The sequence below is a fragment of the Spea bombifrons genome, chromosome 2, assembly GCF_027358695.1.
Source record: "Spea bombifrons isolate aSpeBom1 chromosome 2, aSpeBom1.2.pri, whole genome shotgun sequence".
Lineage (NCBI taxonomy): Eukaryota > Metazoa > Chordata > Amphibia > Anura > Pelobatidae > Spea > Spea bombifrons.
The window spans coordinates 116,002,730-116,021,776 of NC_071088.1; the positions used below are offsets into that span (position 1 = coordinate 116,002,730).

The 19,047-nt window shown below is 41.7% G+C and overlaps 1 protein-coding gene across 1 annotated transcript in view; it reads right to left on the minus strand.

Moving 5' to 3' along the window:
• Positions 1-13,726: 13,726 nt before the first annotated feature.
• Positions 13,727-19,047, minus strand: part of DIP2B (disco interacting protein 2 homolog B) — an 84,970-nt gene continuing 79,649 nt past the window's right edge. Inside the window, exons 34-38 of the mRNA XM_053455816.1 lie at positions 17,291-17,348; positions 16,356-16,430; positions 15,555-15,729; positions 14,923-15,046; positions 13,727-14,266 (exon numbers count right to left, since the gene is read on the minus strand). Coding sequence (XP_053311791.1) covers positions 14,014-14,266; positions 14,923-15,046; positions 15,555-15,729; positions 16,356-16,430; positions 17,291-17,348 — 685 coding nt within the window. The 3' untranslated portion in view covers positions 13,727-14,013. The remainder of the gene's footprint in view (positions 14,267-14,922; positions 15,047-15,554; positions 15,730-16,355; positions 16,431-17,290; positions 17,349-19,047) is intronic.

A 19,047-nucleotide genomic window follows, 5' to 3' on the forward strand; every position in this document is an offset into this window, starting at 1 on the left:
ATAATACAATAATAATAATAATGGTACGTTAAGCAAATAAACCTTATCAGAGCTGTCATTTTATTAATTACTCTGCATATTTAATCACAGACATTTAAGAATCTTTTATGGTTTCTATGGCAACAGCTCATCAGTGCCTGCGTTTAGGTTGTTACCAGTGATCCCATCAAAAATAGGAATGAGCCAAAAATTTGACTTGATTAAAAAATCATTACTGGGAAGGGTTTGGGTATTCAGCTGCACGTAGGAGCAGTCTTTTCAAATGCTGCGTTAGGAGATGCGTTTAATGGTTATGGTGCTCTGGACAAGAATACTCTGGTGGACCACCTGTACCAAGTAGAGGACCTGGTGAGGTGTATACTTTAAATGGCCCCTGATTCACTCAGCTGGCAGTGCCAAAGCAGCCGTGCCCTGGATACCTATACCAGGATACCTCTCCCGAACATACACCAACGAAGTAGCAGACCAACAGCACACATTTATGGCAACTGTGCACGTGAAGTATAGACAACGCTCAACGAAGCTAAGCATGCTCACAAACACAAGCTAATAGTGAACCGAAGATGTCCTGTTTTTTTACCTGCATTAAAGATGGTCCTGGCTGCATTTAGGTACAGAAGCGATAAGTTTAATAGAAGAATTAAAATGCCACCATTCAGTTAGTTCACAGAATGCCATCATTTGCCACAGAGCTCAGCTTCTTTGAAATAAAGTACTTTAAAACAATTACCGTATTGACCCAATTAGGGCCATGCCCGATTATAGGCCGCACCCCTAAAGTTTGATATTAATTTAAAGAATGAAACAAAAACATTACTAGAAAGCCGAAGCAGTATTTTCTCACGCTCTCTCCCTAACTTAAGAGTCATCTCACTATGTTTGCCTTCATCCACTATGTTTGCCTTCATTCAAGACTGAATCCTTAACTAATTTTACCAGAAAAAATATAAACCTAGAATTTCATTCATTTTTCATACTTATATGCAAATCAAACAATGATCAATTTTAGAGCAAACAAGCATGTTGTGTTTTTCAGTTGATAAAGAACATATTGGCAATTGTGAGTGAAGGAGTGGGAGAAGTGATTCCACGAATGAGCAGATGTGCTCTAAGAGGCCTGGGCAATGCTTCTCTTTCTCCGTGGATTTGTCTGCATTATTGTGGCTTGGTGTAGAAGTTCCGCAACAAGGTGGTGCCTCTCCCCCATCCCTTCAATCGACCTGTTGACGTATTACACCAGAATAATGCAGACAGATGAGCCGAAAAAGAAGATTTTCGACACTTCTCTTTTTTGCAAATGCGTCTGCATTGCTCTGGCCTCTTGGAGTACTTCCGCAAAAGAACGGTGGCGCTTCGGGAGGCCAGGTTAATGGAGCAGATATTTGGGAGAAGAAGACCACGAAAGAAGACAGAAGAACACGAGTCAAGACAAGAAGCAGAGCGTTAGAAAAAAACAGGGACACGGAAGTGGTTGGTGAAGACCATAGGGAGACGTTGAGAGAGTGAATGAATGAAGCAATAAAATGAAATGCAAAAGCTCTCTGCTTTGCGAGTTTGGTTGGGGCTCCTACTTTTCGGGCATTCGTACAAATTAACAAAGTTGGCAAATTTCTAATTAAAATTCATATGACAAATCTATAACAAAGCAAATCAAGTTTGGGTTACATAGATAATCAAAGGTAAATGTTTGGCCCATCACATCATGGATGAGAGGCGTGTGAATGACACAGAAAGGCAGATCCCTATAATCAGACATTACATTTATTTATAAAGCGCCGACCGATTCCGCAGCGCTGTTACATTTATTAGAACAATTTATAAACACATACAATGTTTTGAAAGTCATGTACGAGGCAGAAAGTCTGACGGAACGTTGAAGGGAATTCCACAGGAGGGGAGCGGCGTAGGTGAAATCCTGAATACGGGAGTGGGAAGAGGTAACAACAGTAGAAGAAAGCCGCAGGTCGTGAGAGGAGCGAAGAGGGCGGGTAGGGGTGTATTTGGATAGGAGGATAGAGATGTAAGGAGGTGCAGAGTTGTTGACTGCTCTATAGGTCAGGGTTAGAAGTTTAAATTTGATTCTAAAGGGTATGGGGAGCCAATTAAGTGATTGGCATAGCGGAGGAGCGGCAGCAGAGAAAAATGAATCTAGCTGCAGTGTTGAGGATGGATTGAAGTGGTAAAAGGCGGGAGACCGGTTAGTAGGCAGTTGCAATAATCCAGGCAGGATATCACAAGGGAGCGGATTAGTAACTTGGTGGTGTCTTGCGTGAGGAAAGGGGAGATTCGGGAGATTTTTTTCAGGTGGGAAGAAGTGTAGATGGAGAATAGCAGAGGCCCAATAACTGAGCCTTGAGGAACACCAGTAGATAGCGGTAGGGGAGAGGAGCAAGTTCCAGTAAATGAGACACTAAAACTATGGTTAGAAAGGTAGGATTTAAGCCATGAAAGAGCCATGTCACGGATGCCATGAGCATGGAGGGTTTGTAGGTGAAGGGGGTGGTCGACTGTGTCAAAGGGTGCTGAGAGGTCCAAGAGAACAACCAGTGAGAATTGGCCTTTCGTTTTAGCTGTGAGGAGGTCATTAGTAATCTTAATCGGTGCAGTCTCTGTTGAATGCTCTGGACAGAAACCAGATTGTAGAGGGTCAAGTAAAGAGTTTGACGAGATAAAGTTTGTTAGTTGATTGTAGGTTAATCGTTCCAGCAGTTTGGAAGCTAGCTGGAGAAGTGAAACTGGACGGTAGTTTGATGGGAATGTGGGATCAAGTGAACGTTTCTTTAGGATGGGGGAGACGATGGCATGTTTGAATGAGGATGGGAATACACCAGAGGACAAGGATAGATTAAAGATGTGGGTTAGGGTTGGGTTAAGGACACTAGAGAGTTGTAGGAGATATGAAGGTGCAGGGTCGAGGGGACAGGTGGTGAGGTGGGAAGACGTTGGAAACTTTGAGTGGTGTAACTGGGCTGAAGCAGGTAAGGATGGATTGAGGTGAGGAGGGAGGTTGAGGTACCATATGATTGACACTATGGGGGAGGATGTTATCCCTGATGATGTCAATTTTGTTTTTGAAGTAGGTGGCAAACTCTTGGGCAGAGAAGTTGGAGGGCAAGGGAGATGCTGTGGGTCTGAGAAGGGTGTTAAATGTGGAGAATAGACGTTTAGGGTTATGGGAAAGAGAGGTGATTAATGAAATATGTTTGTTTAGAGAGATGGAGGGCCGATGTATAGGAGCAGAGCATGACTTTGTAGTGAATGAAGTCTTCAGGTGAACAAGACTTCCTCCACAGGTGCTCAGCGGTACGTGAACACCTTTGAAGGAGGCGTGTCTGTTTGGAATGCCATGGCTGAGGTGGACGGCATGGGGGATTGCATACAGTTACAGGGGCAACCATATCTAGGGCTGAGGCTAGTGTATGGTTATACTGAGCTGTAGCTGTGTCAGGACCAGGGCCGGACTGGCCCACCGGGATACCGGGAAATTTCCTGGTGGGCCGGCAGGTCCGTGGGCTGGGACCAGGGGCGGGCTGGGACCTGAGCGGCCGCTGGGTGCTGATGCAGCCGGCCGGCGCTACTATAATACTTTTTTCTTAATTTAATATGGCAAGCTGGTCCGGCTTGCCATATTAAATTTTAAAAATGTATTACAGTATCGCCGGCCGGCCGCATCAGCACCCAGCAGCCGTGTGCGATGGCCGCTTAGTGATGGGAGCAGCGTGAGGGGTGAAAGCTCCGCCCCCTCGCACTGACCTTTCACCCCTCACGCTGCTCCCATCACTATGCAGCCATCAGATTGCTGGGAATGTAATCTAAACGGCCGGTGCGTGCTGATGCCGCCGGCCGGCTCGTGCTGATGCCGCCGGCCGGCTCTGCTTTAATACTTTTTTTTTTTTTTTACTTTATATGGCGAGCCGATCCTACTTACCATATAAATAAAAAAAAAAAGTGTTAAAGTAGCTCCGGCCGGCGGCATCAGCACGCACCGGCCGTTTAGATTACATTACCAGCAGTCTGATGGCTGCATAGTGATGGGAGCAGCGTGAGGTGGAAGCTCCGCCCCCTCGCGCTCAGACTGCTGCGGCACCGGATGTCAGGTCAGTGACATCCTGTCAGGAGAGAGAAGAGAACAGTGTGCGGCTATCAGAGGACGGAAGTCAAGAGAAGTAGAAGGTGAGTAAAGTAATGTATTTTTTTTGTACAAAATGTATAATATTTTTTTGAATGTGTTAAAAACAAAAAAAATCGGCATGTGTGTGTATGTAAGTGTGTCCCCCTATATGCCACTCTGCCTCCAGAAATGCCTTTTACCCCCCTATATGCCACTCTGTCCCATGACATGCCTTTTAACCCCCTATATGCCAGAGTGGCATATATGGGTATAAGGCAGAGTGACATATAGGGGATTAAAAGGCATATGATGGGACAGAGTGGCATATAGGGGAACATAAGGCTTTTTTGGAGGCAGAGTGCCCCATGATATGCCTTTTAACCCCCTTTATGCCACTCTGCCTCCAGAAATGCCTTATACCCCTATATGCCACTCTGTCCCATGATATGCCTTCTAACCCCCTATATGCCACTCTGCCATATAGGGGGTTAAAAGGCATATCATGGGACAGAGTGGCATATAGGGGTATAAGGCATTTCTGGATGCAGAGTGACATATAGGAGGTCAAAAGGCATATCTGGAGGTATAGTGGCAAAAAGGGGGTTAAAGGCATATCACGGGGCAGAGGGGCATATAGGAGGGTTGAGGCATATCATGGAGGCAGAGTGGCATATGGGGGTTAAAAGGCATATCATGGGACAGAGTGGCATATAGGGGGGCATAAGGCTTTTCTGGAGGCAGAGTGCCCCATGATATGCCTTTTAACCCCCTTTATGCCACTCTGCCTCCAGAAATGCCTTATACCCCCCTATATGCCACTCTGTCCCATGATATGCCTTTTAACCCCCTATATGGCAGAGTGGCATATAGGAGGTTAGAAGGCATATCATGAGACAGAGTGGCATATAGGGGTATAAGGCATTTCTGGATGCAGAGTGACATAGAGGAGGTCAAAAGGCATATCTGGAGGTATAGTGGCAAAAGGGGGGTTAAAAGGCATATCACGGGGCAGAGTGGCATATAGGAGGGTATAAAGCATATCGGGGAGGCAGAGTGGCATATAGGAGGGCATAAGGCTTTTCTGGAGGCAGAGTGCCCCATGATATGCCTTTTAACCCCCTTTATGCCACTCTGCCTCCAGGAATGCCTTATACCCCCTATATGCCGCTCTGTCCCATGATATGCCTTTTGACCCCTATATGGCAGAGTGGCATACAGGGGGTTAAAAGGCATATCATGGGACAGAGTGGCATATAGGGGGTATAAGGCATTTCTGGAGGCAGAGTGGCATATAGGGGGTTAGAAGGCATATCAGGGGGGCAGAGTGGCAAGCCTGGGGGCAGATGTGCATAACTCGGGGGTAGGTTGGCAAATAAAAGGAAAAAATAAAAAAACATATCTCAATCATAGCTTATATTAAATATGAAAAAAATAGTCTACATGAATTAATAAACAAAAGTTTCTTACCAGAATATCGTGAAGAATAATGTGATCAGTGTTTTGTTCCACTGAATTTTTTCATCTAAAATGTTCGCAGTAGTAAATGTTTTGATCCCATTATGTGTAATGTATTTAATTTATTAGGGCCTTTTAACACTTTTGCTTTCTGGCATTTTAATACAAATAATGAGATAAAAAGAATGGCGAATAGTGTGAGTCGGGTATGTATAAGGGGTGCGTGTGGTTAAAGAGCGCGACCGTGAGATAAACTATATGGGGCTGGTCTCCAAATTTTTCCAGGGCTGCTTTTCAGTCCCAGTCCGGCCCTGGTCAGGACAGGAGGAGGAGGAGGAGGAGGAGGAGGATATACTTGAGAGGAGTGGCTGTAGTGTATCTGAAAGCTGTGGAATGTTGAGGTTGCTGATGTTACGGTAGGTTTGTGGTGGTTTCTTGGGTAGGGAGGGTGTGTGTGATGTTGAGAATAAATGTAAGCAGGCTGTGATCAGACAGATGGGAGAGTTGTAGAACTGAGATGTGGAACAAAGGTGGGAGAACACTAGATCTATTTGATGACCGCCACGGCGCGTTGGGGAGTGTGTCCATTGTGAGAGTCCGAGGGAGGAGGAGCGTGAAAGTAGTTTGGAAGCAGCAGGTGAGGATGGGTCATCAATAGGTATATTGAAGTCCCCTAGGATTAGTGTAGGGATGGTGGAGGAAAGAAAGTGGGAAAGCCAAGCAGCAAAGTGATCAAAGAAATATGAGGTAGGGCCAGGAGGCTGGTAGATCACTGCAATGCAAAGAGCAATCAGGGAGAAAAGACAGAGAGTGTACTTCAAAAGATGAGAAAGACAGAGAGGGAATTGGTGGTAGACATTGAAAGGTGCAGCGAGGAGAGAGGAGAATACTAACACCACCTCCCTGTTTGTCTCCAGATCCGGGAGTGTGGCTGAAGTGAAGGCCACTGTAAGTGAGAGCAGCAGGAGAGGTAATGTCCGAGGGTGTCAACCACGTTTCAGTGAGTGCGAGAAGGCTTAGGTGGTTAGAGATAGAAAGGTCACGGACAGCAGTTAGTTTATTGTAAACAGAGCGTGCATTCCAGGACGGAAGAAGGTGGGGATGGTAGGGCCAGGGTTACGTTCAATGTCACCTGAGCACAGAAGGAGTAGGACACAGACAGAAAACAAATGGGAATGTGATTTGTGGGCATTGGATGCCTTTACTTGTGAGTGCTTAGTAGTGTTGGGGTATGAAGAAAACAGAACGGCATATGAGCTAGGGTGGGGTGATAGATGGGATGGAGTTAAGTGGACTGTAGAGGGTTTGTCAAGGGGTGTAGAGGCTGCGGCGATTGTGCGATTTGTGGGAAGAAACATGTATGTGTTCATAGTAGGGAAGGAGTGCAGCAAGCAAGCGCTTATGTGGGTTACCTGCTTTCTACATACCAAGTGGTACTTGGTATGTAGTTTCCCTCCAGTTGAAGTCCAGTGTAACTCTTATCTGTCCACTTATGAAGAGTCCACGTGGGGAGAGGCCACAGCAGCTACATTTCCAAGCAAGCTGGTTTCCAAGTGGGGTCTAGAAATATATAGGGCTGCCTCACAAGTGGTCAGATAAGGTGATTGCAAACAGGAGGCAGATGTTTCACACCTTGGCTTAAGCCATTGGTTTAAGTGAATCACAACTGACTTCACCCGCAGGGTGTTCTTGGAGACGGGGAAGGATTTGACTCCCACATCAACACCTCAGTCCTTATTCATTTATGCGAAAGTTTGTTGCAAATTCAGACAATAGATATGCAAACTGATCCTTTTTCAACTACACCATTCTCCAGACCCTAAATCTGCAGTCATATCCGCTTCAAACATAAATGAAGACACCAATTTTATTATAGGTCAATTGAAACTTCTCTGTAATCCTTTTCCGTCCGTATACAGTCTAGACTGATGAGTTTTGGCTATGATCACTCGATTTCAATATGATGTTATAACAAAGAGACATTGACGGGCTGGGACACGATCAGTAGACAGTGAATTTACATTCAGTGCAGGAGGACCGCAGAAGCACGGAACACAGACGCTCAATCAAAAAGATTTCTTCCGTGTCCACTGGGTATACTCTACCTACGGATTATTCTGTCCTGAATCATTTTATTGCTGGCACAGACTCGTCATTCACCTGGAAATGCCCCCACTTTTTTCTGTGTTGTGCTTTGGCAGTCCGGAACAGACTTAATGACTCAATACTCACGTCTGTAATATTTACATGGAGCCTGCCTATTGAGATACTCTATATACGCATTACAAACCCCGATTATGTACCGTATTGGCTCGAATATAGGCCGCACTTTTTTCCCCCACTTTAAGTCTTTAAAGTGGGGGTGCAGCCTATATTCGGGGTCTAGCGCCCGACGCCCGAGACATGCAGTCCCGGGCGCCGGGCAGGCAGCGGGGTTAGGATACAGATCCCCCGCAGCGGTACAGGGGACCTGTCTCCTACTCTCCGATACGCTCAGACAGCCTCCCCTGCCAGCACTTTCCACGGGGGGGGGGGTGCCGGCACGGGAGGTTGTCTAAGCGCATCGTGCGGACGGTCACCGGCTGACCGTCCGCACGATGCGTTTTACCTCTGCCCTCAAGACTTACCAGAGAAGACTCTCGGGTGTCTTGCGGGCCGGCGGGGGACATCTACGCAATACGCGTATACAACTTCCGGTGCCGGCACATCCGCTGAGTTCCGGCACCGGAAGTTGTATACACGTGTTGCGTAGATGTCCCCCGCCGGCCCCGCAAGACACCCGGGAGTCTGCTCTGGTAAGTCGGGGGGGGGCATAGTGGCAGCATATCTCGGGGGGGAGGAGGAGGACAGTGGCAGCATATCTCGGGGGGGGGGAGGAGGAGGACAGTGGCAGCATATCTCGGGGTGGGGGGAGGAGGACAGTGGCAGCATATCTCGGGGGGGGAGACAGAGTGGCAGCATGTTTTTTTGGTGCTTTTTTAAAGAAAAAAACTTCTTCTTTAAAAAAAGCACCAAACTTTTAGGGGGCGGCCTATATCCGAGCCAATACGGTATATGTAACAACCATAATTGTTATTGAATAGTTCAGGCATTCTTCGTAAGGTAGTGCTACGGAATTTGATGGTGCTATAAAAAACAATAATAATATTATTAACACCAAGGCAAGAAATTAGACATGCTTCGTCACCTTCTTCACCGCACCTCGCAGCTTCCTTATGCAAGATTTTATAGAATGCTCACATAAATACAAGCTATAGGTAGTTCTGCTAAATTAGTGACGTTGAAAGATGCGTCAGTTTCTCTAAGACATTTATTCATCCCATCCCCCAAAAAGACAAAAATACAAAAAAAAAAGTCAAAATAGCTGAATTTTACCATATTTTTGTATACACTGTTAATTGTTTCATACATGATGTAATCACATAATGGGAAAGCAACACGCTAGTTTCACACACATGATTTGTATAAAAACAGTTTTAAGTTCTAACAATAGCTTTAGCTGTCTTGAGCCAAAACACACATTAATGGAAATGTTCCAAGTGGCGAATCCGGGGTGCAAAATAACAGCATACAAAAACATTCAAGTTTTCAACATTTTTCAATTTGTAAACAAGTGTTACAATTAAAATTTCTTAGGGGCTTCCCTGTTACAAGTCAACCTAAAATATAACTAAGCTCTATCGTCAAATGGAAAACATTAGAATGAACCATATATATATAAAACACAAATTATGAGTTAACAACAACCGCAAAATCCAAATGATCATCTCACTCAAACAATACATATATTGATGATCATAGTAAATTAACAGGTATGGTAGTCAGATGATACCTAATAAGGAGGTATAAAGATCCAAGTTCAGAAGGTTGGTCCTGTGGACCCAAAGCATAATGAAGTTACATCACTTTTAATCTAAAGGCTGACCTGTGCTTTCGTGAGACCCAAGAGTCATCTTGAGAACCAGAGTAACTAAATGTCGTTGTTAAGGTTACCCAGAAACATATGTTCCCTGCATCTCCACCAAGCACAGGTGGCCCTCACAGTCACTGGCAGATGTATCTATCAAAAGGTTAACCTGTGATCACAGAGGGAGAGAGACAACTGTTATGGGACCTTGAGGATGCCTACCCAAAACTTTAATAACAGAGAGGATACAGCAACGTGCAACAGTCTGATCAATGCCCAGCTCGGGAAACACCATGGGTTCTTATCTGCTGTCAAACTCCATGTTACTAGGTTTTGCACACTTTGCAGAAAAGTAAAGAGTGTGAAAGTAATCAATTAAGGATATAAGTTGACAACGGAATAATGAATTGTCTTCATATTTATCCAGGGGCAGCTGGACGTCCGCTCGCTATTATGCAGAAAGCAGATGTTTTATCCACTAAACTAGAGCTATCAGAAAAGCGAAGGGGTTTTAAAATTCATGCCTATTTATGGAGACAAAGACATTGATCCCTATACAAAGATATCAAATAAAAATCACAGTAAACGGTAACCAAGTTAGTCAACAAAGTTTTGTTTTTTCTCAGACACTTTGTTAATTAAGGATTTTTTTTCCTCTGAAAATCTAAAATAAATAAGAAAGAGACTTTATACAAAAATACATAGAATAAAACAAAAACTTTCACAAATGTTAAAACAGTGGAAAGCTGCATTCCCGGATCAAGCTGTTACTTGATTGACATTTTACATTTTTTTAGCAAAAAGAAAAAAAGCACTTATAGAACTTGACAAAGAGTGGCTTTGTGTAGATTTTTTATGTGGGATTCTACCTATACAGGGAGTTGCCATAAGTAAATATTTTAAATAAAATAAAATGTGGGATAAAATATTTTTATAATTAAAGGCTGTGTTCATAAGGGGAGTAGATAGAAGTAGTAGATAATGGGGAGCTGCAATATTTACCCTCACCGCCTTAGCAATGCATTAAAAGGGGGGGAAACCCTCAGTAAGACTTTACCACCTAACCTGGCATAATATACTGGTAAATCGGCTACATTACGGCCAGCTTTGCAGCTTTGGGGAAAATCGCTGGCCTTTCATAATGAAATCATTGATTGTTATGACTGCGAGTAACATTTTAGTGAATTATCTGCCTTTTCTGCAATTTTAGCACTTCTAGCTCTGGCAACGTCCGACACCCGAATCAAGACAAAAGTAAAAATGTAGCGCCTTATAATAGTGCAACTTGAATCTGTAACTTGATGTTAGAGGCACAATAGTGTGTGCATGCCATAAAAGCACATAAAAACAAACACCTTGTTATTAGACACTGTACTGATCATGCACTTGAATATTCCGAAAATATATTTATACACTGTACAGTGTTAAGGTGCAGGTTGCATGTCGTTAGGACGTTGGTTATTAAGGTGGATATTAATGTGCAAAGGTTAGATTCTAGACTGATGCATTGCTTTTTTTGTGTACATATACACACTACTGTTCAAAAGTTCGGGGTCACTTAGAAAGGTCCTTGTTTTTGAAAGAAAATCAGATATTTTTTTCGATTAAAATAACATGAAATGGATCAGAAATACAGCACAGATATTAATGTTCTAAATTTAGCTGGAAATGGCTTATTTTTGATGGAATATCATGATAGGCGCACAGAGGCGCTTTATCAGCAACCATCACTCCTGTGTTCCAATGGCACGTTCTGTTGGGTGATCCATGTTTAAAAGGCTAATTAAGGCTTAATTTGCAATTAAGTTACACAGCTAGAAAATGTCCTCGTTGTCCAACCCCAAACTTTCGAACAATAGTGTGTATATATTATATATATATATACATATATCACTGTTTTAGCTGTGTTGTAAGTAAACTCTGCCTAAATACATAAATCACCAGTGTATCAAACTTCACAAGCAGAATAAAAGGCCTTCTATGAACTAACCATGGTGAATTCTCAAGCAACGTTAATTGGCATTATCAAGAAAGACCAGTCGGAAGACTGTTTCACAGTAGCTCTTTTTAATAAAACAACATTTGGGCTGCAAAAGTCTAGTTTGCCTTTTTACAACCCCTCCTTAGCTTCTGCCAAATAAAAAGTTGTTTATTCGATAAACATGGTGTCTTAGGAGAGGAGGAATGTTCTCTCAGCACCTCATATTATGAAGGCCACCTCAACCATCATGAAGTCGCCCACCAGAGCTGGCTCTCTATAACACAGAATGAATGCAGTCACTTGTGATCTTTCATCTCACCCACAACTTATTGTTTAGAGAATAAACTCCTAACAGTAAAGTGCTAGATTGTGCTGTATTGGAGCGCAAGTGGTTCTAACAGATTTGGAAACAAAACAGGGAAAAAATCCATCTGACACAGTAACTCTTCTTTATAATGGGACAAAAAATGGGAATCACTGCTCAGATAATATTGTACGGGATCATAGTTTTATTTTCAGATATAACGCTAAAGTGGATCTGTCACTTTTAAGACTTCACCTCTAAACGTTCCTTCTTTTGTTGCTGAAAAGTATATTCTCGCCTGTGACGAGGTCAACCCCTTACTCTTACTCATTGGAATAAATTGGTCTTGCAGGGAATTTGATAACTGTGGAGGACGCACCTCAATACTTACACTAGATTTGGCCTGGATATATTTTAGATATGCCTATATCTTAGAAGGAAATCACCTATTTATACACTTAAATGTCCCTTTTCCATTCTCCATTGGTATTTTTCTGTTACTTTGACAAGCTGAAGGTATTTAAAATCTGGCAGGGGAAAAACTATGAATCTATTTGTTAACTTTAGGAATCTGAAATGACTGCCTAACATGTGCTCTATGACCAAGCTGCTGTAATAGTATTTGCAGAATAAATTTGATACTTTGTAAGGAGAAGATATACAAGTGAATCACGTGGTTGGGTTAAAATGTAGTTTTAAAATACATTTCAGAAATGTTCTGGGATGAGCATTTTCTTTAATGAAAAATGTAAATACGGCCATCAAATATCTGTTTTTGGAATGCAATATATTGTAGGGTATAACGTGGGTGTCTGCCTCAGCTGACTAAAGGTATTTCTGCCTACTCATAAACAGTGTGATAACACGACTCCTACTGTGCAACTGGCTCCAATACCAGGGTCTTACGGGTCATCAAACCAATATAGCGTGGCAAAGATGCAAGCGCCACGGGCTACAGCACAAAATAAGAGGTACTTAGTGAATCAGGAAAGGAAAGAGGTGCGATACGAGTTTCAGTACTTAACAGACTGTATTTTGATACATAATAGACCCCTGATATAAAGCTCTTGAAGGAACATTGGAGCCAATGGTGTCTGAAGCATAGACGTACATTGAATTTGCTAGAATCCTCTGGATAATCAGTGCAGCATTCACATTACTTTTCTTGATCTGAGGTGTCCTTGACATGTGAGAGTTCAGCAGGTATATGAATATCGCGAGTATGTGCAGACTGCTGGTTAAGAATGAAGAAGATCTGGCCACACCATTACCCAGCCATTGCAAAGAAAAGCATTCTCTCTCATCACAATGGCAGAGAAGGTAGTACTGAAAGTGCATTAAGAATAACGTTAGATTAAAAAACAGTTGAATAGTTAGCTACTTCCCAAAGACTAGCTCATTAAACATTCAGCATATATATATATATAACATACATTAGTAGGCAATAGAATACTTCTGAATGGAATAGAACACAATCAGTCTATCACTTTCATTTTCTATACATCGAAAACCTAGTAAAATGCTAAAAACCCTCAACTGCATCCCTAGAACAATTCCACACCAATTCCATATTTATCACAAGCAAATCTGTTATATTAATATTTACATATTTAAAATATAAGTTGAATATTTTACATTTAAGACATATCTAAGTGGGGAGGGGGGGATTAAAATGTCAAATTCCTGTTCTTTTTATCCGACCCCCAGCCGTTTCCGACCTGCTACATTGCTCCGTTATCCTGAAGCAGGCTGATCGTGGCACCTTTATGAAAAAGTCATATTACTGTATGTTACATTAACCCAAGCAGCACCAAAGCGGCATGCGCGTTACCCCCTGTTATGCAAACGGTTGAATGAGAAAGCATCTGCGAAATGAAAATGTGGAGGATGTGAAAATTCCTCATAATTAAATACATCTATATTGCAGACTTTTTAAAACATACAAGTTATGTGAAACTGCACTGTGCGTCCCCCATTTAACCCCTGCAGCGCCACAGGAATGCAGACTGCATGTTGGACTCGTGCGGTCAATTCTGCAGTGAAGGTGTAGCTAAATATCCAGTGATCTGCTTTATAATGCTACATTAGCACAGTGTTCCCTTTAATAAAATAATGCAGACAGATTGTGGTCTACTAAAAGTTAAAACAAACAAAAAAAGAAAATACAAAGTTCAAACTATCATCAGGCATAGGTATTTTACGTGAAATTTGTCAAAGAATAAGTGGGTGATTCAGGCTGTTTGAGTCTGTGATCTTTACATGTTGTAGGCTACGTAAATAGGGTCCAACTGGTCGGCCAGGAAACTGTCCCGCAGATGCATCCGCTGCTTCTCTCCTCTGGAATTGATGGGTATAACTCCGGGGTCCACGACCACCACCACACCAACAATCAAGTAATGCTCTTCTAGCACCACGTTAGTTACTAGAGGAACCAAGTCCAGGGCCTCCTGCTCTGAGCCACACAACTCCACCACTACCACTAGTAAGTTGGTCCATGTGAAAACAGCGCTGCATATAAACAAAACAAAAGATTACAATGTACGACAAAGTAGGTTACACGTCTCTGTGGATGACTTTGCGGTGCATCTAAAACCGTGCTGTCCTGCAGGCTATAATTATATGTCAGACTAACCTAGTAAAAGGCCACCTTCTCTACAGACCGCCTTCCAAGAAAGGCATCATTTTAAGGATAAATTACAGCCCAAGATAGGGGATAACAAGCTTTACAAAATTTCAAATGGTTTCAGACACTTGTAAACGAGGTCATCATTTGTGCATTAAGTCACCAAAAAATATCTGCTGCTCTTTTCAACTACAGATTGATTAGAGATCTTTTCTGATCCAAATACCGGTAGCTTCATTTGTTATATTTGTACCAGTGCTATTGGTACTTTTTTCCTGCTTCCACCCGGTGCAATTGCAGCCACAGTAACTTTTGCTGCCATTTTATTTTTTGTTATTTTTTAATTCAAAAATAATTTTTTAAGTCCACTTTTCTTTTTGATTCTGTTCCTAAATGTGGAGAAAATGCCTTTTTTGTAACCAGTAGTACATTAGTCTGCGTTTATACTTTATAGACAGATTCAACACAAGACATTTCTGTAGGACACGCTTAAAATTTAAGTGGATGTTCTTTTGCTATTGGAGTGAATGTGTGCTCTTACCACTCAGCGATGCTCCTGTGTGTTCGAGAAACCGATGTTTCAATATCTGTTGGGTGATAACGTAATCCCCTTAACTCCAGTGTTTCATCCAGTGCTCCAACAACATACAGTGCATCATGACGTTCTACAGAAGACAAAACAGATGCATAGAAGAATAATAAGTACCTTTAGAACAAACCGCAACTGTGGTCAACCTCATCTTCTGAACTGGAAAGAATTATGTCAGATTGCACATTGCCATGTATATATATCTATAGATATATACACTGCCGTATAAATGTTTGGGTCACTTAGCCATTTACATGGAAAACAAGGATACTTCTCACTCTGCTAACATAATTAGAAAGGGTTCTCTAATGATCAAATAGCCTTAAAAAATTAAACTTGAATTAGCCATTGGATTGCCCATTTTGTGGGCAGAAGGGCTTCGCATGTCTGCTCAGTTGAAGAGGTTGCAGGAAAGCTGAATGTGAGTGTTGGATCTGCCCTGATTCATGACAGCCTTAAGTTCAGTAAAGTGGGTGCCAGAGCAGCTGACAGAGGAGCATAAGCGCAAGACGTTATCGTGAAGAAGGTGATGATTTTCTGCAGAAGATACTAAATAGACAGATCTATGTAGATTGTAATCGTACCGCCACTTGCGTCCGTTAATTCTGTTCTCCGGACAAAGCCAAGGTATCCCGTTTTCGCCCAGAGGGTCTGTGTGTCGCCAAAGCTAAGCTTGGTGTTGAAATGATCAGCTTGTAGACTTTCACTGTCATATATTGTGTAGTATCCACTGGCCGTATGGGGGCTATTCACCCATACCTACAGAAATAGCACAAAAAAGCATTATAAAACAATAGGTCTACACATCATCGCAACCCAATCAACTCATCCCCATCCAAGCAGTCCTCTCCTACTGTCTCACTCCCCTCAACCACCGACTAGATTGTAAGCTTGCAGGAGCAGTGCCCTTCTTCTCCTTTGCACCAGTTTGTCATTGTATGTGTTTATAAATTGTTCCAATGAATGTTACAGCGCTGCGGAATCAGCCTGTGCTTTATAAATAAATATAATGTAATGTATAATGTAATGTAAGGTCTACCTTAACTAGTAGAAATAACACAAATGAAAGCATAGCTCAATCAGAGACGTTCACGTTACTGCGCATCACCCGGTATATATGGACAGGTAGAAAGTAGCCATGTTAGTGGGATATTTGGTTAGAAACGGATAAAGCTTGTCCTTCTTAACAACAAGAGTAATATATGTGTTAAACTAAGATGTGTGCTCGTGTAGCTTCCCACAGTACACGTTTACACTCAAACATCCCAGGCTGCAGACAAACTATTAATGATAACTGCCATTTACATGAATCATTCTTATGATATATCTATGGTTGGCACACAAACCTGATACACGCGTCAGAAAACGAAACAAGGTGCACCCACCTCTCCCAAATGAGAATCCCCCAATGGTCCTTTGGTCTCTGGATTAACAATGATCACCGTGACTCCAGGTAAAATCTAACAGGAGACACACAAATGATAACAGCCCGTTATATTACCAACCACATGCATATCGGCACAGACGGTTATATTTCTAAGGAGCGATTCTTGGCCGTATGGGGCAGAAACCATTCGAGCATTTCTGCTGATCACTTCACTCTTGCCACCAAATATGCAAATACAGGGAAAGAGCAAATGTTAAAATAACTGATATGTATTCATAACGTTGTTATGACCTACCTTTAAGCAGTGTAAGCAAATGTATATACAATATATATATATATATTTTTAAATAGTGTTAATCCAGGGCAAGTAGGGAACGGTGCTTTCTTTCTATAGTCAATTTCATCTATCGTGAAAATACTTTTGTGGCAAGTATATTCTTGGACATTTATGACTGTAGTTCAGCACTATACACTAATTGCTTTTATAAAAAAACCTCATTATTATTATTATGATCTTTTATTTATATAGGCAGTTTACGCAGCGCTTACATGAGGTATATTAATGTAGACCTGTGAATCTAAATGGGAAAACTATACAGAATTTAAATCTGATATCAGAACAGCTTCAAACTTAGAATAGAACATAAAACTATGGAGTAAAACTCTACATTATGACGACTGATTCTCTTTATAATGTAGTTGCTGGTAACCCATTTCTCTGGGAGGCCAGATGGCGTTGTTAGCGCTGCCAGTCATTGATGTTAAAACAGCGCTGGGTGGAATCTTTTCAAGACAAAGATATTTCTTCAGGAGGCAATGAAGGCTCAGATCTTTCATGGGAGATGCCTTCCAAGCTATATCACATACATATAATACTAGAAGGTAATAACAACGATCAACTATCTCTTAAGACAAACATTTTAAAATAATTACCTTTCCAGACTCCATAAGAAGTAAACTCTGCGGAGACCCCCTCTCCACCAAGCGTACCCTGAAAAGAGGAGAGAAATATTATTTTAATCCGCCATATTTTACAATTTAATATTCAAACATATATATATATATATATATATATATATATATATATATAATACTCAAATATATATTTATAGCTTTAACAGCCATTTCAGCTGATGTGCACTACTGTACGCCTACATCCAATTGGCTGCTTGCAAAGGTGTATTATATATAGATAGTAGGTCTCCAATATTTATGTATTGCTTTTTTTAGCATGTTTAACAATCAAGTGTGTTGGGATTTGGTAAAAGAAAGATTATTGGTAGTCAGCTATGATGTTACACAAGCAAGACATTTAATGCTACAATATAAGGCCCAAAAGCAAAGCATCAGCGCTCCCTAAAGGGTTAACCAGTAGACACTTTAAGCATGTCATAAGCGTGTTCTGTCGCTTCTAGCCCCTGTCTCCTGATGCCAATAACTGAAGTCCTCACTCTCAGTCCAATTCGGCCTTAGGGTACTTGATGCTACCTCTGGTTCTGCTCTCCAGCTTGGTAGCTAAACATGGAACTTGTGAATAGCATTCATTGTTCTGACATGTCTTATTCTGATGCAATAGGCGCAAAGGTGTTCTAACATGAAGATTGCTGGGGTTTGGTTGTTTTGGACTTTACCAGCTCTTTCTTCCTTTTCATGAACAGAAATACAAATAACAAATTCATCACATATTCAATGATTTTTTTTTATTCATGAAAATCAGAATTTATGCAGAGGTAGAAGAATCCAGACTCTATTCAGGGCTCGATTTCTAAAATACAATGATGGGTAAAGTTCTAAATGTTATTGTAAAATCTCTGGCATAATATGAACACTTTACCCCTTTTCTAGACTCAACAAGGGCGTGCATATTATACAAGAATCAAAATTTGTTTATGCTGCATTATTGCTCCATGAGATTGAGGCACTGAAGGGGTTAACACTTGTGTCTTCAGCCCCCACAGCCTTGTGCAGACCTAGTCACAATCATTGCTCTGCTCCTATCGCGCACCAGCACCGAGTTCAAAAATAAAATAAAAATAATGATAATAAAAGTTTTCAACAGCACCCACCTGGAAGTCAAAGGTGCCTCCTGGTCAGCGGTTTTAAAGGACCCCTCCCCCACCCATCAGTGACAGAAGACAGGTCATCCAGGCCATAAGGGGTATATAAAATATCCCACAAAGGATTCCTAAAAATATTTTATTCTTATTTCTACATTTTTATTATAGAACTAAGTACTATCTGATCAATAATTAACAACATTTTAGGTCACTGATTATTGATCAAATTCACCAATGAAAATGGCAAGTAAACTGTTATCTGATCAATGACTCTAAGGCGCTGATAATTGATCAGATTCACCGATCATCGATCAGACCAACAGCCAGAGACCTTTTTCTACTAAAACTGCATATCCTGCACTTATGGTTATTAGATCAGAGATTTTACAGTAATCATCCAGACATTCCACTGGTTTCCATGGTAACTACTTCACATCTACAATTATAAGTATTACATGTAGAACTTGGCCCCATTGATGAAGCTAGAGTATTGCGCCTGCACAATTTCTATTCAACTCCCATCATTATGTCAAACATATTGAGGGTTACCGATAAAAAGGGGTCTCTGCAGTTTGCAAGGGTTCTTATCAACATGGCAACGGCTGGAATGCTTCTGCTGACTGGAACACTTTA